We start from the raw sequence: 25,789 nt of genomic DNA on the forward strand, positions 1-25,789 counted from the left end.
AAAGCGACAATGCCAAAGGAAAAAGCGTCTTACTATTATGGAAAAGAAAGTACATGTATGACTAAGAGTAATAAATATTTAGCCAACACCATTACATTACATGCAAGCCACGCGTTCCACCCTTCCCTGAGAACATGTCGCATGTCAATTTGCATGCGGTTTCCTTGGAGGCCCGCATCCGTCTGTAAGCAAATTAACCTTGCGCAATGAAGGCATTCTGACTATTTAATAAGCACAGTCGCTGCCGCAGCTGAGCTTCCTGCTTCAGGCTTTGGGGTCGGTGTAAACCTGGTTCTATTCTTGACGAGAGTGCTTCATCAGAGCAATGCATCGGCGGCAAATAATGTGAACAAGTGGACTGGAACTGTTTATATATTTTCTTGGGGTGAATCATACCTGGGACGCTATCGGACATATACTCTGTTTCTCATCATTTTTGTAGTGGTGAGTCAAACTCTTACCTTTTTGCTCACTAATGTGCCTAGAACTGCCTGATACATTTCCAGACAGATACGTCAAGCATTTAAGGGGGTTGAGTGCTGTTTTGGCTGGACTCATTCTTATGTAAGCCTGAAAAAATACTAAATTCTCTTAACAGTATTTAATGGTATTGATCTATGAAGAAGTAGACACTAAATTATGTTCTCTGGGAAATAGGGTTTGGTGCTTTTGGCATTATCATCTCAGCTGATCTTAATGAAGACCACCAACAGTCTCTAAGGCAGAGGAATTATGTATAAAGACCAGCGCTATCCGGTTTAGTAGGGTTATGCGCTGCGCTATCTGTTTTGCCTGCTTAAGCAAGTGATTCAGTTTCAAAAGTGGAAATTCCAAGGACAGATTTAGTTGATTCAGCAAAAGGTCCAATCCCACCAGGTGCCGGAATTGAGCCAGATATTAGGGATGAAGCACCAGCTGTTCCAGGGAATGGATTCAAATTTCGTAAAGGGTTCACTTAGAGAAACGCAAATACAACACGCCATCAAAGAATGCAACATGTGTGGAGATTTGGGCATTGAGAAAGAACTCTTTCAGTGCGAAAGATGTTTATATCGCCTTCAACACAGGTTATATTTCAGAAATTCATTTCTAGTTTCAATATCTTTCTATAGTAGTAATAGGCGTTAGTCTTTTGACCTCTGTCAACAGCCCCAAGTATCTAACCGACAATGGTTTCTGAAAAACAGTTCATATATTGAAAGTCGATTTCCCTAATAAACTAGACTAGGTTTTCTGCAAACTCTGAATAAGTGTTTCTGCCACATCTAGATACTGCAGTAAACTGTATGCATATGGAGAATTGAAAGAGTTGATCTGCGACTGGTGTCTGCATGAACAAGAAAGCAGCTGCACGAGAGACAGAAACACGAGGCAAATGAGGACTGCACAATATATTTTCAAGAGAGGAGCCAGCGGATTTAAAACCAAATTCAGACAACAAAAAAGCCAAAGGCATGAGCTCAGGTCACAACATGTTTTGCGTTAATCAACCTCCAACAACAGCGATAGGTAACAGTGAAAATCCACAACAGGGAGAGAAAGATAAGATTAGAAAACAACGATTTAGATATAGGTCTCTTGCAGAGCTGATTAAATAAAATATGTTGTTGATAGATCTTAGTTTTTACTGAAATTCATCTTATATCAAAATTTAACATCATAAGATCAACCTCGGATTCATGGATTTACTTTGTTGAACCATTATGTTTTGGCTGGCGGGTTAGGACTTACCACGTGCTATTCAGGCTGGCCGCAACGATTGCTATTCAGGCTGGCTGCAACGATTCACTTGAAGCTAAGCAGTGAAGCTACTGCTTATGCGTATGAATTTGTGACTGAAACTACTGTTCGATCTGGATCTGGTTCTCGTTCTTCACCACCTGGAACAACTGGTTATGCATATCGATCTGGATATGCTTCGTTTTGTCTCCCCTCAACAACATCTTATGCGTATGAATTTGTTACTAAAACTACTGTTCTGTAGACACCGCAACAGCATGCAGCATCTGTTCTGTACACACCACAACCGCATGCAGAGTGACACATTGCAACAGTCTGTAAAGAGTCCACCCGAAATGTTGTAAGTCAAATGCAAATGCAATAAGAGCTAGCATTTTATATTGCCAGATTAATGTTAGCATTAATCAACAGCTCCGGAAAATGAATGAGAAAGACCCAGGAAAATGAAAGATAATATATGATTCCAGCGCCTCTACCTCGGGAAGAGGCCAAATAAGACCATAAACCACTATGTTCTAAAAAACTTTATTTATACTCGATAAACAAGCACGTTCAAGCAGGTGAAGTAATGCTAAGTACATCGTTTCCGTTTACTATAGTCCCTGGCCATTGCTAGATGGCAGGGACTAATAAGTCATACGAACAAACTATGGTAACACTTGAAAATCATGAACAAATAATCTCATTCACTATCTATAAATCGTCTACCTTCATGTGCATTAATTTTTGTTTCCCTACACCGGATGTATTATTTATTTCTGAGTTACATTCCACTCGTAGAAATAGAAGAATATAAATTGTTTCCCATACCATTATGGTGAGCTTTCTATTAAACAAATATTTGTATACATATATATAATGTTATGTCATAAGATAAATACACTATTTTAGCTCATTAGCAAATATTTGATAGAATAACTTAACCATAAGGCAAAATTATTTAACAAATAAATATTTTGGTTCTTTCTATGAAATATAATTTGAGATAAAACTATAATTTCATATTATTTAAAATAAATAAATAATTGTATTAGCTAAGCCATAAATAAATAATTGTATTAGCTAAGCCAACTATTTAAGATAATCTTTCATCTCAAACCAGTTCAAATAAAAAAAAAACTCTTAAAAACAAATTGTACATAACAGTTATCGTTGATAATAACAATTACAATCTTCAATATACGGACGCATAAAACAACTAATTGTTACTCATTCCAACAATTCACTTATTAATATACAAAGAAAAATAATATTTTATTATAAAAAATATAAAAGATGAAAAGTGGCGTGAAATTGTTGACGATCCCAAGAAAACGGTACGTTCAAACTGAAATGTTCAAAGAGAAAAAGCAATGCAAATTTTTCTCTGCAGGAAGATAGACCGAGAAGAAAACATTCAACCTAACATATTATTAAACTCCGTTGATAACGTAACATTAAGAAGACAATTGGTGTCAGGTAAGCATTCGTCCAGAACTTGGTGTCAGGTAAGCATTCGTCCTTTAAATATTTCTCAAAATGATTAAATGGCAAGGATATATGTTCTACTTTAATGAATCTCCAAATATTTAAATGGCAAGGATATATGTTCTACTTTAATGAATCTCCATCCCATTCATCCAAGAGGCAATGATATAAACATTAGACTTTTGTTGTAACTCATTTTCACCCAGCACTGCAAATGGATTTTCCCTCACTATTGCAAGATGCTAGGATTGTTTTCGTGGTCTTTGAGAGCTTACCTCACTCCCCTAATCTAAGATCCTAGCCTAAGCTATTGTTCGTGTGCTATGAGTGAAAAGAAAAAATCTTGAATTGGTTTTAGTGAGCATTAATTTTATGGTTTTTATTTCCTCAAAGGGTAATGATGTGCAACTAACATGGTGTGAAAATACTCAAGACACAAACATAACCTAATCTATATGGAAATATAACCTTTTCCTTTTTCTCATTCAATGAAATCTAGTTATAGAAGGGAAGAGAGTATTTTTCATTAAAAGAGCGACACCAAGATAGCATGCTCTCAATTTACACTCCTAAAATTCTTTAAATTTATAGAAAAATATTACCTAAAAAGCGATTGAAGAAGACACTAAATAAGTGCTTAAAAAAAACCAAACAAGACCACCAAGTAGTCAAATGTTCAAACTTAGATTTACGATAAAAAAGAAAACCAAAATAAATTTATGAAAATATGACAAACAAAAAGACAAGTAGTCAAATGTTCAAACTTAGATTTACGATAAAAAAGAAAACCAAAATAAATTTATGAAAATATGACAAACAAAAAGAAGGAACTGAAAATAATCTTTTAGGATTATAGTTCAATAGACAACAAACTGATGCAACAACATTGATCTAAAAAGATTAAAAAACCAAACCCTGATTGAAGGCCAAGACGAGAGAAGTATGGAAACAAATGAGGATTTTTCATATGATCAAGTAGACAAATATGAAACACTCAAACAAACCTCTTAGAGATAGTCTTTCACAACCACAAATACTTGTTCGTTTTTATAATACAAGTGAAATACACTTTATAATCAAGTTATGAAATAATTTAATTTTGTGTAATTTTTTTCGAAAAGCAGTTTAAAATAAGACTTGAACTCAAGGCCACTTACTAAATAAAGTAACTTTCAACCTAAGTGAGAAAATAAAAAACGCATAACATAACAAATGAAAGAAGTTAACCCATAAAGAATGCACAACAAAGAGGATATAAAGGAAATAAAACAATTTTTTTCTTTATTTCTAATTTTCTGGGATCGCATATAATAGAAGGAAAAGAGCATACACAAAATGGAAGAGTAGAAATCATGTAATAAAAACAAAAAATGAAATAGGAAATCTATAAAAATGATTTAAAATGGAAAGGTTCAAACTATATATCTCCATATTTTACAAAAAAGAATCCATATCTTAGGTAAACTAGCACTTTTTTTTTTTTATGAAATGGAAGATTTTATTAACTAAAAGCAATGATTTGGATGCAATGGAATAATATGCTTAGGCCATACATTTAATAAAATAGAAGATCTTGGAAATGTGGCAACCCAAGCTCAAGATCTTGTTCAACAATGGGAGTGCCTCTTCAAACTACCTGTAATACCATGCTTGAGAGGAAAGATATTCCATATAAGAGAAAGAGAAATTCCTTCGATATCCATTCATACAACCATATCAAAGATAATGACACTAGAACCTTTACATGGTTTAAAACTCTTTAACAAGGAAAAACTCCATATTCCTAGTCAACATTATCACTTGAGAGAATTTTATTAATACCAAAGAAAATTATTTATATAAGAGAGTTTCTCACAATTGATCAAGATCCATGACTCTTAATGCTCTTTAAATAAATATCATGGAAAAATTAGGTGCTAAGCCATGGATCAATAGCCATTAATATTTAGGAGAATATGTGCTATCATATCACTCTATGTCTAGAATAAATCTTGACCATTGGATTCATGCAACTAGTGCATACTAAAGAAATACACTTTTACCTAATAGATGCATTATGCCAAGTTGAACTTTAGAAGCTCCGTAGTGTATAAATATTCTAACAGTTATCTATTGGTATTTTGCACCAATGATAAAATTATTATAAATACTGTTGTTTTGAATGACATAATATACATATTTATTATTTCAAAATATTATGGTGTATATTCCTAAGACCAAAGCTTTAAATGTTCTATACACCCTAGGGCTTTAAATATCACATATGTAGCAATGCTTGATAATGAAAAATAGTGCCAACATCTCAATACAAATGTTCAAAATTCCATGTCCCTCGAGTGCATATGGTGATATAGGAACCAATACAATTATATAAACCATAGAGGAAGCGATGTAATGGTAACACATGCACCAATGTTGTATTTAAGTGTATAAGAACCATATATTTTGAAAATAAAATGAACATAATGGTGCATAAACATTAGATGAGCATCAATATGTCATAAAACAATGTGCATAAACATTATATTAGTATCCATATGTCGTAGAAAAAAAATTGAGTGACTTGGTGTGTAATCAATATATGAATTCAAGTGTTTATATTCATATGCATGGATTTGGGCTTATTTTTCAAATGTCCACTAGTGCATGTTACATGAACGAACACTAAAAAAGAAAACTTCCACAAAAACCCTTGCTCGCTGACCCTTTTTAGTTATAACAAATATTTGTTAGAACCTTCACTACAAATGGCAAAGGTTCTAGTAGAGGATATTTTTGAAAATCTTTCCCAATCTCATAACACTAAAAAAACTATGCATAAGCCTCTACTACAAGGTGTGTTGCTCCTAGTGAATAGTATCATAAAGCCCTACTTGAACCTTCCTTAACTCAACATCCATGAACAACAATTGGAAACCATGATAAGAGTTGTATCTAAGAAACATATGGCATTTTTATTGAATATGGGCACTCTTATGAGGTATTGAGAATAATGGATACTTCTTGATCCGTTAATCATATTTAAAGGAAATAAAGTAATATAATCCAAATCAAAACCTTTCTTCTTAGGCTCAAGTGCAATTGGTGAGTCCTTGAACAACAATGTCTAACCTGTATTAGTTATCACTCTACTCTGAGGGTGCTACAAATGTCATTAATAACTTAGTTGTGAACAGAGAATGGGTCTTAGGGTCTAACCATGTTCATAAGAGGAAAAAGGGCATTTTTCCATAAATGATGCTTCTTAGGATCAAGTGCCAAGAAGAAAGCCCACCATCCTCAAAACATTCCCCTTATTTAGGGATCTTCCAAGTATGAGTGGCTTAGCATGGGATGTTATGATATTATTTGTATGACCAATGAGACTTACATATTGAAAATAAAATTTCCTATATTTCATACGTATACACCATATTTTAATAAATTGTGGATGTTCCTTGAATAATGTCTCTCATTCAATTATGTTATATTTAGAAATTTATATTACAAGTAAAGTGTCATGAAAATGAAGAATTATCTTTCACACATTGATATAAGATAATAGGAGTAACAATGGTGTTAAAAAGAGGTATTTTTTCATCCCAAAACCAAAATTTCGTTATTAGGCTTACCAGCACAAAATATTTCTCTTCTCGAAGTGTATTGCTCAAACTAATCATATGATGAAAGTCAAGTCCAATATATTTGTCTAAAGTAACATTCTCTATGTTTTCATTGTCACACATAAAATGAGTGCTAGTGATATTTTTGGATTTGACAATGACAATGTTTTTTTAATCAATACTTCCGAAGATACTCATTATAGAAAAGAAATCCTTATGAACTTTTAGTTTCTTGATATTAAAGAGACAACTCATCATAAAAACAATCATTAGATTAAGAAAGATAATGACTATCCCATTTAAAATAATGATAACACAACTTCCTTCTTAAAAAACATATCTTTAACTTGTCAATACCAATGTAAAAAAATAAAAAAAAAATAACAAAATTTCTTTAATTTCCTACACTACAATTAATTTATAATTTCTTTTGGTCCAATCATAATGAGCCTTATTGTAAAAAACCCTTAACTCTTTTAATATATCCTAAATGCTATTCCTTAGAACAATGATGACAACCTTTATAAGATTAACGAAAGGATATAAAAGATTAGTTTTATCATTATGCATTTCTTTCCAATGTTCCTAAATATAATTAGGTTATCCACATTCAAATGATAGCTTTTAAAACTAGATTAACTTTCAACTTTTTTTAAATAACTTTCTAATTAAATATTAATAATTAAAAAATTAATTGTAATAAAAATAAAAATATATATTTTTTTAAATATTTATTTCTGAGCCGAGAGGATCATTTTACAGCTTAGTATAGTATGAGGGGATCTAAGAGGCTCATTCTACAGCCTACTATAGTATGAGGAGATCTATAAGCTCCAACTGTAATTGTTTAAAATAAAGATAAAAAATAAAAATTATGTTCTAAATAGAAAAATAATGTAGGCTATAATTAAAAAAACAAGTGAATGTGTGATTCAAATACTTTTCAAAAATATTTTAACAAAAGATTTAAAAAAACTATTTGAAGATCTATGTTAACTAATTTATGTCGATATCAACTCTATATATATCTATATATATAGTCAAAAAAATTAAGTTTTTATGGTAAAAATTTTTATGTAATCCTATATATAGTCTATTTAACATTCAAAAATACAATTTAAACAATAAAAAATAACATAATATATTTTACACTGATAAATCTATGCTAGTGAGATATCATCAGTGCCCATTAATTTTAGACTCTTCTATTTTATTACTCAAGTAACTTGGCAAAATGTGAATGAAACTTCCTTAAGACTACAACATTAAGAACTTAGATAACGTGAAGCAATATGTCAATCAGAGTATACTTTTTAATCTTTTCAAAATTTATCTTCTTGTAATTTAGCTCTATAATTGCCCATGCATGAAGTATTATTCTTTTCAGAATTTTGACCTCTATATGAAAAGTAACCATTTCTCCCCCAAAAACTAATTCACATGTTTCATGATTTCTTAAAAAAATTTACATCTCTATATAGTAACAGAAATAATACGATCGATGTGCTGCTCAAATATTTAACTTGAAGTGCATTTTTGTGAAAAACGCATTCAAATGGCCATTAACTACACAGTAATTACAAAAAAAATCTGACCCGATGAACTAGCTAGTGATTACAAAAAACTTATAATCTAACGAGAGCGGTAAACGTTTGCTTTGGTCGTCGGAGGCATCAGTTAGGTTTCCTACAGTTTGTTCGGATCTCTCCGCTTGTGCCTGTGAGAGGATTGATGTTTCCCATATTCACCATAGCAGCGGCAAAGTCCGTGAAAAAGGTATTCTGTTTGGTGCTGTAGGTGGTAACCATGGAGTCTGTAGAACATCCGTTATACAGCTGCTGGTCGGAGTGGAGAAGTCCCTTTTGGCTTCTGAGATTACTGTAGTAGTTGTTATCAAAAGTAGTTGGAGTAAGGAGGTCCAAAGGCGAGAGATTATCGTCGATTCCAGTACTCGGGCAGTTTGTGTTGAGGGAAGTGGCGTATGCCGCGTTGATGTTGGATTCGTTGTAGATGCGAGTCCTAAAGTTTGTGCACCGCGCTTGACCAATGGTATGCGCACCTAGTTCAATAACATATTGCGAAATAAAATTTCAGATCATATGGTGACCATATCTTGCTCAATCTCCATGATATAAACATTGGAGGTGTGTTGTGAAATATTATATATACCTGACAGAGCAACCATATCCTTAGTTGAAAGACCCTTAGCTTGAAAAGATGAGATGAGAGCGCTAAGGTTGGAAGTGGGAGCCGGAATGTTGGTGTTTGCAGCACTTAGGCTGGCAGTCCTGGAGTTTCTCCTTCCAAGAATCACTGTCCATGTTCGGCCTCCCAACTGCGATCAACAAAATTGATGATCACATCTAATTAACACTTCCCTTAAGAAATATTTCTCTACGCACACGAACAGAACGATGGTCAATTTTTTCTATGAGTGTAGAGTGCAGACAATACGTGTAGAATGTGCAGAAAATTTCGACAAAATAAACCATTAACCACAATTAGATATCTCGTTACATATTTCTGAATGAAGGAAACTTTTCCAGGTACCAACGTAAGCTATGTAGAGGATATTCATTCAATCACCAGGTTGACCATTCATATAAATGATCACGCATGCTAGATTATGGGAATATCTTGAATTCTGACGGTTAGAAGAGGGGTTAGATAATTGATTTTTTTTAATTTTTTGAGATATTTTTTAAATTTGTAGTGACTTATAAATTCAAGACACAATTTCCTAGTTGAATTTAAATTATCTCTATGAATGTGAATTAAGATAGTAAAATGTATACCACCAGCCTCTCACCAGCCTCCCTTAGATGAGTGGAAAGAGTTACAGATTCACTATAATTGAAAAAAAAGAGTAATGTTATTTCAGATAGGGATTTAGGAATATGACAGAGCTGAGAGCGACACTAATTTTTTTATTTCATTTTTATTGGTTTATTTTCAGAATATGGTGGAAATGAGAATCTGCTCTAGTCTTATGTTTATTGCTGATTCGACATGGTTGCCGTTATTGCTGATTCGAAGAAATGAAATGCAGTGAAATCGAAAAAAATGGAACGCAGTGCAATGCAATAAAAACTTGGGCGCATTTGAATGGTATTTATAGTTGCAGGGATTCAGCCCGTAGAGTTGCAGTTGGAGGGACACCGACATTAACGCGTACCTTAAACACTGCAGGCACCGTTTATTTTTCAAGCTTCTTTCTGCTTACTTTGTGAAAAGGTCGAACTCTGGATCCCTACGATTATTCGGTTCCCAACGCGTAAATTCGTGGAAAGTGGGACCGATCTGCCATACGCGATCAGGCCGACCAAAAAAGCATCAACATCTGGAACCTCTCAGAAAAAATTACCTCTTCATGTGATGTTGCTAAAGGTTGGGAAATACATGAGAAACTTCATAGAAAGGATGATGTGAGACTTCTATGTATTTTGTGGGAGAAAATCTACTACTAGGTCAACCATGTCGTTCCTGGAATCCCATCATGTCGACATCATCCTCTTGCCGAGCAATTTAAAAATTAGATGTAATAACACGTAAGTGTATCCGATAGATCGCAAAGTCAATAACATCTCCAAATCAGACGGAAAATAACGTACTTTCCTTCGCTAACACTCTGAGCCACAAAAGGAGGTATACGCCGTTCACACTTATCTCTGTAAAATGTAGACTGCAATTTAAAAATTCAATATATAGAGAGAGCTTCAACAAGACTTCACAAATACACATTTGATTTTAAGAAATAAAATAATTAACATTAATTTTAGGAAATAAAATAATAAAATAATTAACATACTTACTGAATTATAATATTTAAGTAAGTAATATTTGTGGAATATATGTGATGATTAAAATATTAATTTATTTATTATAAACTAATAAAATTAAAATATTGAGTAAATACTTGAAGGGAGTGACGTTAGGGTTAGGATTTTGAGAAACTTTATGTTACTTGTTGATATTATACATAGGTGGAATTGATTAGTTGCATGAGTAGAGCGGCTAAGCATCTTTTATAGAAATCTTATAATTAGTTCTCCCCAACATACTGCACGGGATGTGGGAACTTATGTGGAAAATGCCTATAAGAGTGAAAAATCTCGTGTTTGGTGTGAAATGTCATTCTCGCTTCAAAGGGAAGAGTGAAAACCTAGTGTTTGGTGCACAATGTCATTCTTGCCTTAAAAGTGAGGTGTTTACCAAAAGCGATAGTAAACCCTAAGTTTATGTTATCTCACAATAGATTAGAAGGATATCATTAACACATGAAAGATCATGTCTTAATTTGTAAATATATTGCCATTTGGCAAGGAGTGGGATGTGATGAAGTGGATTCAGGTTAAATGACAGCCGAAGGCCAAATCACTATAAAATTAGGAGCAAAAGTTTTTTCACTATAATCTTCTCCAGTTTAACGGATCTAGCTAGGGTTTTTGAAAATGGCCTCTATTTTTCAACAATGTCGTTTTCTTAAATGAGATTTTGGGAAGAGTGATATAATCTCAAGAAACAACAATTTCAAACAACTCCACTTTTGGTGTGCTTTTCTCACTGCCAGAATGTTGGTTTTTGTTAGCTACTATGAGTGTTCAAGTCAGCCTAATCAAAGGAAAAAAATCTATTATTTTGGAAGCTCATGTAGGCTCTAAACAAAGGTTGGCCCCATAGCTAAATGGTTTGACCCTTGGTCAAAACAAACTTGATTTGACTACTATATATTGACAGTTGACCTTACTCATTTGGAAACCAATTTAGTTCACACAAAAAGAATCATATTATAATAATTTGCTCACACATGCAAAGGAGAGAGGGAGAAGAAGAACAAATAATTTTGACTAGCATTTACCACTGTTTGAATGAATTTTCGAGGTGTTTGATCAAATCCTCCGAGGCACTATTTCATTGAATTTCCAACGTGTTTGTCTCAATCTCCTAAGACTCTATTTGACCAAATTTTCTGTGGCTTTGTTTGACCAAATCTTTGAGGTAGTTGACCAATATTTTCTAACGCAGTGGACTAATATATTTTGGGAAATTAATGAAGATTTTTTGTCAAGTTTGACCAAGTTTCAGGTAGTATCCTTGACTACAATTTGACAGATATTTTGTTGTTGCAAATTCTAGATAGCTTTGACCGAACCTTGACTAGGCAACTTGATCGAGTTTCTGGGTATTTTGACTAAACTTCTGGACAATAGCAAGAGGCTAAAATTCAACCTATTTGACCAAAATTGAACAGAGTCACATGATGTCAAATCAAGGCTAGTTTGACCAAATTTGACTTCAATTGGGTTGCGTGGTATGTTTGACCAAGCTTAACAGAAAAAATCAAATTGTATTTTTGCTAAATTGAACAATTTCTCATAGAAGATATTTTTTGGTTTTCTCTTAAGTTTGGTTTCCTAGTTGAGAATTTTTAGTGTCTATTAGGCATTGTCTTTCTACTATGATCTTTACTACTTCTGTTGCATCTACTATTGAATATTTTGAGTGTAATTGCTTAATGATGTTCTCAAATGTGCTAAAGTAAGATTTATATCATTGGAAGTAATTATCAAAGGCAGAAAATTGTCCTTGTCTAAAGTAGCACTAGAAAATCAACGTGGGTTCAGAGATTTGGTGAAGAAAGGCTAGTAAATATCACCTTTGAAAACACCTATTTTACAATTCAATATGTGACTAGACTCTTGGCGAGATGGCTCCCTTTATCAAGCCTGAATATATGATAGAGGGTAAAATAAATTTTAGAGTTTGGAAGACCATAATAGATCTCATTCTTGAAGAGAATGATGTCATGGAATATGTGGAAGGTATAATTACTAAACCTTAAGATAATGAGGGAAATTCAAACAAAAGGGAATGGAAACCAAGGGAAAGAGGATTCTTGTTGAATCCATCAAAGACCACTTCATTCATTTTGTTTCAGGGATGATGACTTCAAATCAAATATATGCTACCCTAGAAGGCTTGTATACAATTAACAACAATGACCATAAAATGACATTAGGAATTAGCTTCGTAATATTCAAATGAATATATCATATATTGTGGCTTATTACTTAATGAGGACCTCTCAATTAAGAGATCATATATAGGCCATTAGGGAAAATATTGATGAATTAGAACTTGTGACTACAACTCTTAATGGTTTCAAGATTCATGGGATTATTTTGTACCAAAACAAATATACCAACGTTTGATCAACTATGGTTTTCTTATACCCAAGGGGAGTTTAGGCTAATATCAAAAGGAAAGATTCACAAACCTCAAGATAGTGAGTCCTTAACATTTGCAATTCATTTTAAGAATGGTAAAGGAGGAAGAAAGTTTGTTAAATTTCAGAAGAGAAATATAAGTAGAAGCTTTTCTCTCGTTCAATATCAAAACAAGAAGGGCATTGAATGTTTCCATTGTCACAAGTTTGGTCACTATAAAAACAAGTCTCCTTAAGGGAAGAATGATAAAAAGAGGAAAGGAAAGAAACATGCTTTAGCAGTAGACATTAATGATGATGAGTATTCACAATAAAATAAATCAAAATATGACAGAACAAATGATGATGAAAACAAGGATATGCTTGAATTCCAATGGTTTCTACAAATAGATAAAAATAAAGAGGGAGATGAAAATCCCTACAATACTCAAATTATAAGTACTTTATATCTATCTTCCTTACTATTACTTTTTTATTAGTTAGCCTATTGCCTTTGCTTCTTTTTCTTGGTCATAATCAATTCTTCCATGACCTCGTAGTGAGGTTTGCAGGTATGCGGTGAAAGTTGCCAAGGCTATGATTATGAAAGAAGATGGAAGCATTGAGAATAATTAAGAAACATTTGTGGCAAGAGGATTCTCACAAGACCAATCTTAAACTTAACTAGAGAGATTTATGTTTGAGGGGGAGAAATTGTCCTCACGTAAGGAACCATACCAGATGACTGGAAAAGCTTCTAGTTTAGAAGGAACAAGCAATTAGGTAGTTTACAAGTAGGAATATTAGCCCATCATGAAGAAGATGTATGAAAAATTATGTTGAGACTTGAAGGGAAGCCGGTGGTGACCTCCAAGTGGATCTACAAGATCAAGCATGCGGTATATGGAAACATAGAGAAGTACAAGGTGATATTCATGGCAAGAGGGTTCTCCCATAAAGAGGAAGAGAACTATTATGAAACATTTGCTCTGCTTTCTAAGTACACTTCTATAAATATTGATTCCACTATGAGTTAGAAATCACATTAGATGAATGTGAAAACTACTTTCCTTAATGGAGTGATTGAGGAAGAAGTGAACATAAAGAAACATTAGCAATGTGAGGTACATGAGAGAGAGACTCACAATTGTAGATAAAAGAAGGCTTTGTATAGACTCAATTAGGAGCTTCGAGATTAGTATTCTTGGATTGATGAATATTTGATGAAATATTGGTTGATTTTGTTATTATACAACTTGTATCCAACAAGAGTAGGACTAGTATAACAAAGGGAGTAGTAGTGGTAGGAGGATTTTCTTGTGAGATGGAGGGTGATATCAAGCCTTCCTTGTAATGCATACTTGAAAATTACTCAAATGGGGGATGAATCATTAATTGTTTCTTCTAAATGATCAAAATCAATTTAATTTGTTAGCTTCTAAAATTTTCTTTTGCATTTATCAGAGTGCCATATGTATTCAACATATACCAAAGAATTCAAAGGCACTCACACAAGAAACACATTCAAAATTCAACACAATAGAACACCATACATAAGTGAAAAAACCATAAAGGAAAAACCATGAATTTTGGTTGAAGTGATGTGAAGGCAAGCTCCTACTCCTCTTTCTACATCAGGCTTTTTATAGACTTCTACCCATAGGAGGTTACTACGTCAAATTTCTTCTGCAAACTCCAAAATTCTAGGAAGCTCCTACTTCCTTTTTTATAGGCTCGAACCTGCTCTTTTTCAGGCCACTACCTAAAAGGAAACTAAAATCCCCTGCTCAAATTACAAATTAATGTTACTGGTCAACTGGTCACTTTTCTTTGCCCAAAACTCTATTTCTATCCTTTGTTTTGTAGCTTCTATTCTCTACTTCTCTTTCTCAATTTTGATTTTCGTATGTTCCTCCTCTTCTTTTTCTCCTTACCAAGTTATTTATAAATTCTCTCTCATTCTCTTAAAATTTAGGTTGAACTAGCATATTTTTCATTCAAAATGACATATTTTATATACAAACCTCTATGAATGTTTGTATTCCATGCAGGGGTTCGAATTGAAAAGTTATCACTTTGTATTCTAAGGTTTTTCACAATATTCCTCTTCATTTCCAAATTTGTAACTCAAGTCATGCTAAATACTCCACGGATTGCTTACAAAACTTCAGAAGTGTAGTCCAAAAACAATGATTGCATAAGATAAAAGTTATTTTATTTTATTTTATTCTTTCATATTTTTACTAGCTACTTTTTTAATGACTTCAAACATTCTTCTGAAATGTCTTCAACATCTACAACATGGTTATTCTTGGATTTCATTTCTTGGATTTTATGGATTTTAATTTCATGGACAATCAACAATTAGAATTATTAAGATATAATAATCAACATTTTCACATCACATCACTTTAATTAGCCTTGAGTCTTCGTGGAATCAACCTTGAGTCTTCAGGTAATCATCCTTGTGTCTTCATGTAATCAGCATAACCATTGCAATAAACCTTCATGTGTCTTGATGTAATTAGCCTTGTGTCAGCATGTAATCATACTTATGTATTCAAATGACATCAACATAACCATTTGACATCAATGGTAAAATTACAGACTCCACGTTACCAACATTCTCCCCTTTGGCATTAACGGAAACACTGTTATTGTCCTCTTTTTGTTCTTCCTCCTTATGTCTCCTTACTTTCTTGAGAATTTATCCTATTATCTTCCTACCTCCCCATTTGACATTAATGGAAATGGGTTCTTGTTTGTGCTTACCTCCCTTTCATCTTCAACAAGGGTTTTAGACATAGTTTGAAACCAAATGTGGAAAAAATTTCATAATTCTTTTGGCATAGAATGTAAATTAATAATCATCCATGAGCTTATTGTATAGTGCTTCAAGGGACTAATTTATCTCAAAACTCCCAAAGATAATTTGAAAAAAAGCTTTTAAACTAGAGGCGAGAGAGAAAATAGCATACTAAGTTCCAGAATGCATGGAAAATGTATTGGAAAATGGCTCATACTATGTGGAGTTGAGAGACCAACCATAAGTATAGAAACAACTTTTTTTCTAAAATATGAAAATAAAAAAATAAGTTGTCTATTATATTTCTCCCGATAATTACTTATTTAATTCTCAATGTGTAATGAAGGCATATGATTTGTGCTAGATTGATCATGCCTCTAGCCTACATGAGTTCATTATCATTTGAAAATAATATTTTTTTTTGTATGGAAGAGACAAATACCATTCACACATTTTTATTATATTAATCTTGATATTGATTTGAAGGATACCATTCCAAACACTACTACCATTTCATAATGGTATAAGGCTGACCGAATTCCCCATTCTTATGAATTTGTAGTTTCAAAGAATTTCTTCAATATAAATCATTGTTCCATCAAGAACAAGTTCTGAGATTAAGATCACGCTCTTGTAGTATATATTTATTTTGTCTTGTGTTCTTCATTCAATGACTATGTTCGCTAGAGCCTTCCTTATGAAAGGTCACCAACATACTTGGTTATGGGTTTGTGTATAGAAAGGTCACTGACAGTTTAACCAATTTGATACCAAACCATACAATATTATTATCAACGCTAACATAACTATTGAGCTAACCTAGGCATTCATCTTATCCTTTGCACAACTATACACCTAAGAATTTCTCTTTTGGATTAGTCTTTATCAAACAATAAATTACATAATTGTATGAACAAAATCAATTCATTGGATACTATGATCATGGCTTGTTCGTGCTTTATTAACATCACTATTAACTTTTATCTCTTGTCAGGAATCCTTTTTGGTTTGAGTGAATCGAATTTCATCTGCCCTCTAATGCACAGCCATCTTCTTCAACAAATCAAGTTTGGTCTGAGAACACCAAATTCTCTTGTTTTTGGTGCACTATAATAACCATTAACACTTCAACTCACTACATCCTTTGCATATCAAGTTTGAATTGTCACTTTTAATGTATATTCTATCAATTTTTGGAATGAATTATGAAGTACACAACTTCTTACATATGTCATGGTCAAAATTAAGCATTTTTGGTCCAATTCATCTATTCTAATTCCTTAAGACATCCTCTGTCATATTTCATTGGTGCCTTACACATTAAACTTTTTTCACTATGTTCATAGGGAGATCCACTTGAGTCTATGTCTGTGTAATTGTTACAAATTCTCTAGAAAATTATTTTATCATTAGAATTCTCTAGCCTCTATCACCTAGCACGACCTATGTCCATCTAGCACCTCTATCACCCAGCATTCATCTTTCCATATAGAATATTTGTTACCTGGCATACCTTTGTCCATTTGTTGGATTACATTTTGGATTCTCTACGTTATGACTAATGTTACTCCATTGAGTGCCCACTCCATACACTTAGATAATTAAATAGTTGGCCTTGATATCATTGATATTTATTTTGTGCATTTTCTACCATTGTTTGAGGGTAATCACTTTATTTATTATCTCTAAGATATAGTTTTGTATATTTTGTTCTATCTCCCCTTGTGATGATAACTCTGCGTTGTTTGTAGCTTATACAAAGTGGAATGATTTTTGAGTATATTTCTACAATGGTACCACATTTCAATCACTTGTCCTTTTCTTGTATGTTTGTTTTCCATGGATTCATTTGTTTGTCTTTGCATATGCCTCTCAATATGTATCTATTTATGCCTTAGAGTATGATCTCTGCATTGGACTTATGCATAGGGTCTCTATGTTACACTTCATCTTGGATGGTCTCTATTTGTAGTATTGGTTTATATGTTGCATTTCATCTGAGTATGGTGATCTGATAATCACCCTATGAGTGCCATCAGTTAAATAGTTGTTAAAACAAAAGGTATTACAGACTCATGTGATGGTGTGTGTTTTGTGTTATTTAAGCAACAGATCGATCAAATTGCCAATACATAGAAAATAAGTGGAAAGATAGCAGAGAAATACAGTAAGCAACACAAAGACACAAACAATTTTTAATAAGGAGTTAACCCTATCCTCCAAGGCTACGTCTTCGGTCCAGCTTCAGTGGTGGCCTTGTTTTATTGTGTCTTACAACAAAGAAATTACAATACAAGGACTCAATGTGAGTTCCCCTAAAGTATATTTTGCTTGGTAGGGTGGTTCTTGGATTCCCCAAGCCACTCGGAGTTCACGGACTCTTTTTCTTTCCTACTAGCTTTGTGACCCATGGTCTACAGTGGAAAGAGCCAACTCTGATGCTAAATCCGAACAGATTCCTCAATAGGAAGGCTTAAATCTTCAAGATCTCTAGCGCTCGATGCTACCAGTGGTCAGCTCGGCCCTCTGTCTCCTCTTCTTGGCTTTACTGTTCTATGTGTCCAGTCCTCCTCTCAGGGTTCACTATTCACTATCTCTCTTGGTCGCTTGGACTCCTCTCTATTCTTCCTCTCTCAATTCAACTGTCTATGTTCATGGATTTAGCATTCAATCTCTATGCCTGTTCGGTTCCTCCCCCGCCTACGTCGATTCACCTACCACCTGTGTGCTTGGAGTTCCCTATTCAGTGTCAGCATGAACGCTCGGGAAGTAGCCACGTGTCCCCATCTAACTGGTGCCAGCACACTCCGTTGGTTTGTCTTTTCGGTTATGCCATGGATACGTTCTTTCTCCACCGTGGCGGTCAAATGGATTCCTAATCCCCTTAAATCGTGGCTTAATTCCCTGTCAATTCCGCTTCTTTCTATTGGGCGCAATCTCAGTCGTCCGATCTGGGCTCCTCCAGATCCAACTTCATACGCACATCAAGCACGGTTGACTTGCTCGACCGACAGTGCGCGATCAACGACAATTTTTCTCTCACCTCCGCTGCCACGTGTCGATCATTGAGTGGGATCGCTCCGCTTTCCTCTAAAACCACTTACCGTTCAAGGGCGCCCTGATCAAAACCATCAGTTTTCCAGAGCGCCGGTCCGACCTTCATACATTAGCCCCTTTTCCTTTTTCTGCCCACGGTCCTATGGCTCCCAACGTGACCAAGGGCTTAAGACCCCTCCATTTTGTCCCTGTTTGCCCAGCGATGCGTGATTAAAATCAGCTCCTTTTCCCGTTCTGGGGCTCCCAGGGGCTACATCGACCTCCTGCGCAGTCTCCATGGGCCTCGGTCAGCGCGCTTTGACCGAGGTCCTCGTTGTTCCATGCCAGCTACCATGGCCACTGGTTCAGGGTGTTTTCAGTTACTGTTTTGGATTTCATTCAAGATTTGTTTGACCTAATTTAGTCACGGTTCTTTGACAGTCATTTATGGATCCGATTTAGATCACGACCTCCCTACTGAAAAATCTTTTGGACCACCAAAAGTTGGTTTTATTCAAGCATCGACTAAGTGAGGAAACTGTTGTCTCACTTGTCCAATCCCAATCCACTTCGCACTGCTCGATTTCGAACCTTTAAGCCCAATCCTGAGGTACTCCACTTGTCCACTGCGTTTCATCCTTACCTTCCTGTCTAGTACTGTATCTTCCTACAACTCATTAAGATATTCAGGTAGCAAGTCGTCAACAGAAGGTAATTGACTCTGCTCTTCACGGTCCTCAATCATTGAAGGTTCAAACAACCTCAAGCAATCTACGTTCACAACTAAGTAGATGTGCATGTAAGCTGGTAGATCAAGGCGAAAAACATTTTCATCAATCTTCTCAAGTATCTTGAAGGATCCATACCTGATAGGTTTTAGCTCCTTACCTTCACCTTGCATCCTGTCCTTGCTGATATACAGCCAGACTTAGTCTCCAACTTGAAAAATATGCTCCATCTGATGCTTATCATGCCTAGCCTTGTGCTTGGCCTGGCTCTTTTCCAGCTATTCCTATACTGCCTTGTGGATCTCCTGGATTTGTTTAATGAACCTAGTTGCCCTGTCCACATCAGTATGTCTATCAACCATGGTATCTTTACCAAAGACAAAATCCAATGGAGACCTCGGTATGAAACCAAAACAGGTCTCAAAAGGAGATCTCTGTGTAGAAGAGTGTTTGGCTCTATTGTAAGCATGTTGGACATAGCACAAGTGCTCATCACAAAGCTTAGGATGTTTGTTGCAATATCCTATTAGTAACTGGATCACCGTCCTATTAACTACTTCTGTCTGGCCATCTATTTGTGGATGAAAACATGTGCTTTTCTTTAACTTGGTGTCCATTAGTTCCCACAAACTTGACCAAAACTTCCCCACAAATCAGGTGTCTCGATCAGATACAATAGAAGTGGGTAATCCGAAATGAACCCATACATGCTCAAAGAATAATTTTGCAGTTTGTTCAGTTGTAATCTGTTTACTACAGGGTATCAAAATAAACATTTTGCTGAACCTATCCACAACAACATACAGATAATCATGACCTTTCCTAGATTTAGGCAGTCCTCTAACAAAATCCATGGAAATGATTTCCCAAGGGTGAGAAGGAACTAGTAATGGAGTGTATAAGCCTAGTTTTCTGTTACTGGGCTTGCTTTTAGCACACATAGCAGATCCCTTTACATATCTAGAAACCGTCTCATTCATTTTCGGCCAATAGCAGAACCTTTGCAGCTGTGCAACTATTTTACTTACCCCAAAGTAACCTGATATCAGAGAAGTATGTGCTTCCCTAATTATCTTTACTCTCTCAGTTTGTGGAATGTAGAGTTTCCCACAATGATATAGGAGTCTATCCTTCACATGATAGTCCAATTCTTCTACTCTTTTGCGTTGACTCAAAGTTGCATATACATCTTTAAAGTCCATGTCCTGAGCATACTGTTCTATGTAGCTTTCATGCAGCACAGAGTTATGCTTAAGTATGGTAGATGCATTTATAATGGGTCTCGATAACATATATGCAACCTTGTTATGTATGCCCTTTTTATATCTGATGACTAAATGAAATTGTTGTAGAAAACCCATCCATCTGTAATGTCTTGACTGTTGCAACTTAGTTTGGGAGTGTAGATATTGAAGTGGCTGATGATCAGTGTGTATTACTGTTTCTTTTCCTATTAAGTAATGTTTCCACTTTTTCACACTCTGAACTAATGCATAAAATTCTTTATCATAGGTAGGATAGTTAACTATTGTAGGATCAAAAGTCTCAGAATGATAACATATGGGTTTACCGTGTTGTGTCAACACTGCTCCCATGGCATAGTCACTGGCATCAGTTTGGATCTCAAATGGTCTTTGTAGATCTGACAGTGCTAGTATAGGTGTTGTACTAATCTTTTCTTTCAAGGTGTCGAAGGCTTTCTGCTGTTTGCCTCCCCACTGAAACACCTTGTTCAATCCTGTCAAAGCATGTAAGGGGGCTGCAATTGAGGAAAAATTTGAAATGAACTTCCTCCAATATTGCGCTACTCCTAAGAAGCTTCTCACTTCTGTAGCAAACTTGGGTTTAGGCCAGTTCATGATGACTACCACTTTAGAGGGATCTATTTTCAATTCACCTCCCCCAACTATATGACCCAAATAATTTAGAGAGGTTTTGCCAAATTCACATTTGGAGAGTTTAACATAAAGTTTTTCTCTTTTCAAAACATCTAATGTCTGCTTAACATGCTTTAAATGTTCTTCCCACATTTTACTAAAAATCAGAATGTCATTTAGATACACAATAACAAAATCGTCAAGAAAAGGTCTGATTACATCGTTCATTAATCTCATGAAAGTAGCAGGGCATTGGTCAAGCCAAAAGGCATAACCATCCATTCATACAATCCCTGCTTTGTTTTGAAAGCAGTCTTCCATGCATCTTGCTCTGCAACTCTGACCCGATGGTATCCACTGTGCAAATCTAGCTTGGTGAAATAAACAGCTTCCTTCAATTGATCTAAAATATCATCTATGCGAGGAAGGGGATAACGATTTTTTATTGTTATCTTATTTAGTGCTCGGTAGTCAATGCACATTGTTCGCGAGCCATATTTCTTTCTCACCAAAATGATTGGTGACCCACATGGTGATGTGCTAGGCCTGATGAACCCTTTCTCGAGAAACTCTTGCACCTGCTTCTTGATTTCAACATTCTCTAAAGAAGATAACCTGTACATCCCGTTAGGCAAAGGAACATCTTGCTGCAAAATAATATCATGTACTATTCCCTTTTTGGGTGGCAGATCTTGAGGTTCTTGAAACAAGACATCATACTCAGAAACAATCTTTTCTATATCAGCTTGCTTATCAAAATTACAACCCTCAAATACATTGGTTTTATCAGTTTTCCTTTCCTTTACAACCATTAGTAAGAACTTTTTGTAGGAATTTATCATTTTTTCATCTGTTCTGAGTTTATGAGAGTATAATTATTCTTGAGCTTATGAGCTCTTACAAAGTATTCGATTCCATCTTTAACAAGTAGATACTTCTTCTCATTTCTATAGAAAATAGCTTTTCTATCATACAAGTAGGGACTTCCTAAAACAATTCCACATATATCTAAAGTAATTACATCTAACTCAACCTCATCTACAAATGCTGACCCAAAAGAAAACTTGAGTTTACACTGTCTAGTCACTTGTAGTTGTGCTTTATCATTCAACCATCCTAATGGGTATGGTTTCTTATGAGGTGTAGTTTCTAATCCCAATTTCTTTACAATTGCTTCAGAAATCAGATTTACTTGTGAGCCACTATCAAACAAAGTATCAATCTTTTGATTTTTGGAAACAACTCGAATATGGAAAAGCTCATGTCTTTTTCTCTCATGTTCTTCATCAATAATAAATTGAGTAGAATTACTAGTAGATTCTTCAAAATTCTTACCTTTTATACCTGTGGTTGCAATGATTGTTTCATCTCCCGAGTCTGACCCGAAATCTTTCTGAATAGCTGTAGCAATCTTCTTCTTCTTGCCCTCGGGCTTCTTAGGTCTCAGATCTAGATGCAGAACCCAACAGTGCTCATCATCGTGCCCCTCCTTTTTACAGTGAGTGCATGAAGCTTTGCCTCTTTGTGTAGTGTTAGCCTTCCTTGCTTTCCACTTCTGCTTCCTTTTCTCATTTCTCTTGCTTATAGTGGGTTGGAATGGTCCCCCAACTTCTGGATTTCCATTCTTTCCGCTAACTTCTACATGAGTAGCTTGTATAGATACCTCATCTATAGTAGTGGGATTAAACATGAGGATGGTATGCCTCATGTAGCTGTGTAGACCACCAATGTACTTTAAAAGAGTCTCTGGTGAGTCTAATGAGATACCCAACATCAATGCTCTCTTTCTGAATTCTTGAGTATACGCTTGTACACTTTGCCCTTTCAGCTGCCAAAGAGTTTTCCAACTCATCATGGCTTGTTGCATGTAGGCCAATGGATAGAACTGCTTTTTTATTATAGCCACAAATTCACTCCAGATAGAGATGGTCTTACCATGCTTCTTCATATCAGCTTGGGTTCTACCTTCCCACCAAACCAAGGCAGTGCCTCCTAGGCATAGGCTTGCCAACTGAATCTTACTCTGTCTTAGTCTATGTTTTGTACCCTGCAATACACATCAATTTGTCTAATCCAATTGTCCAACTTCTCAACATTTATCTCTCCATCATATATAGGCAAATCAAATTTAACATCTAACTTAATCAAAGATGCTTTCTTATTATGCACAGGGCTATTAGGAGGTGTGAGAAAGCTTTCCTCTTTCCCCTTTCCTTTGGAGTGGTCATGGGAATGAGATTCATCTTCTTCTTTATTTTGCTTAGAGCCTGATGAATATTCATCCTTATGCTTTCTAAAGTCCCTATACATTTCCTCTACCATAGACTTTATAGCTAGGAAACTTTCTATGAATTGAGGGTCTGGCCCTATAGAACCTTCCTCTGACATTGTCTTCCGAGAATAGACTCTCTCAATTTCAGGATTAGTTTTCACCAACTCTCCTTCCCCTAATTTGAGCTTTGATCTAGTCAGCATTCACAGCTAAACCAACACAAGCTTGTCTAACCTTACAGCCTAGAGCTCTGATACCACTTGATCTGATAATCACCCTATGAGTGCCATCAGTTAAAGAGTTATTAAAACAAAAGGTATTACAGACTCATGTGATGGCGTGTGTTTTGTGTTATTTAAGAAATTGATCGATCAGATTGCCAATACATAGAAAATACGTGGAAAGACAGCAGAAAAATTACAATACAGGGACTCAATGTGAGTTCCCCTAAAGCAGATTTTGCTTGGTAGGGTGGTTCTTGGATTCCCAAGCCCCTCAGAGTTCACAGACTCTTTTTCTTTCCTACTAGCTCTGTGGCCCTTGGTCTACAGTGGAAAGAGCCAACTGTGATGCTCAATCCAGACAGATTCCTCTATGCGAAGGCTTGAATCTTCAAGCTCTCTGGTGCTCGATGCTGCCAGTGGTCAACTCATCCCTCTGTCTCCTCTACTTGGCTTTACTATTCTTTGTGTTTAGTCCTCCTCTCAGGGTTCACTGTTCACTATCTCTCTTGGTTGCTTGGACTCCTCTCTATTCGTCCTCTCTCAATTCAACTGTCTCTGTTCATGGATTTAGCCATTCAATCTCTATGCATGTTTGGTTCCTCTCCCACCTACGTCGATTCGCCTACCACCTGTGTGCTTGGAGTTCCCTGTTCAGCGTCAGCATGAATGCTCGGGAAGTAGCCACGTGTCCCCATCTAACTGGTGCCAGCACACTCTGTCGGTTCGTTTCTTCGGTTATGCCATGGATACGTTCTTTCTCCACCATGGTGGTCAAACGGATTCCAAATCCCCTTAAATCGCGGCTTAATTCCCTGTCGATTCCGCTTCATTCTATCGGGTGCAATCTCAATCGTCCGATCTGGGCTCCTCCAGATCCAACATCATACGCATGTCGAGCGCGGTTGACTTTCTCGACCGATAGCACATGATCAACAGTGGTTTTTCTCTCACCTCTACTACCACGCGTCGATCATTGAGTGGGATCGCTCCACTTTCCTCCAAAACCGCTTACCGTTCAAGGGCGCCCTGATTAAAACCGTCGGTTTTCTAGAGCGTGGGTCCCGCCTTCGTATGTTAGCCCTTTTTCATTTTTCTGCCTGTGGTCCTCTAGCTCCCAACGTGACCAAGGGCTTTAGACCCCTCCATTTCGGCCCTGTTTGCCTAGCGCATCGAAAATAAGCTCCTTTTCCCATTCTGGGGCTCCCATGGGCTACATCGACCTCTTGTGTAGTCTCCATTGGCCTCGGTCAATGTGCTTTGACCGAGGTCCTCGTCGTTCCACGCTGACTGCCATGGCCACTGGTTCAGGGTGTTTTCGATTACTGTTTTGGATTTCGTTCAAGATTTGTTCAACCTAATTTAGTCACAGTTCTTTGACAGTCGTTTATGGATCCAGTTCAGATCATATGGTTCCTATCTCCTTTGTTGGTCTCTACGTTGAATTTCATATGAGTATGGTCTCTATCTCTACTGTTGGTCTCTTCATTTCATTTAATTTGAGTGTGGTGTCTATCTCCAACGTTGGTCTATGTGTTGCATTTTATCTATGTATTATCTCTATCTCCAAATTTGGTTCTATCTCTCTCTACTAGATAGTCCTATTAATTCTTGTGCTTTTTCATTTACAACTTTTCGAAGTGTTGATGGCCCCTCAATTGTTTGCAGAAACCATTCTAGACTTCTCTTTGGGACTAGTACAAAGATAATTTCAAGATTAGAAGCTATGTTGTCATCCATACAAGGCTATGGATTTCAATTTGACCAACAATTCTTTCAAAGAATGATAAATTAACACTCTTAGTATTATTTGTAATTGAATTTATTGACTATCA

General features: G+C 35.6%; 1 protein-coding gene across 1 annotated transcript; it reads right to left on the reverse strand.

Annotated features, from left to right (window-relative positions):
* Positions 1 to 8,471: 8,471 nt before the first annotated feature.
* On the reverse strand, positions 8,472 to 24,723 carry LOC149138373 (cationic peroxidase 1-like). Its single transcript, XM_089450349.1, has 3 exons — positions 24,658 to 24,723; positions 8,979 to 9,144; positions 8,472 to 8,868 (listed from the first exon to the last, which is right to left on the reverse strand). The coding sequence occupies exons 1-3, from the start codon at positions 24,721 to 24,723 to the stop codon at positions 8,483 to 8,485; spliced, it is 618 nt and encodes a 205-aa protein (XP_089306475.1). The 3' UTR covers positions 8,472 to 8,482.
* Positions 24,724 to 25,789: the final 1,066 nt, after the last annotated feature.

This window comes from Pinus tabuliformis, chromosome X (genome assembly GCF_031772625.1).
Source record: "Pinus tabuliformis cultivar Carrire ecotype Pingquan chromosome X, CPIR1, whole genome shotgun sequence".
Taxonomy (NCBI): Eukaryota; Viridiplantae; Streptophyta; class Pinopsida; order Pinales; family Pinaceae; genus Pinus; species Pinus tabuliformis.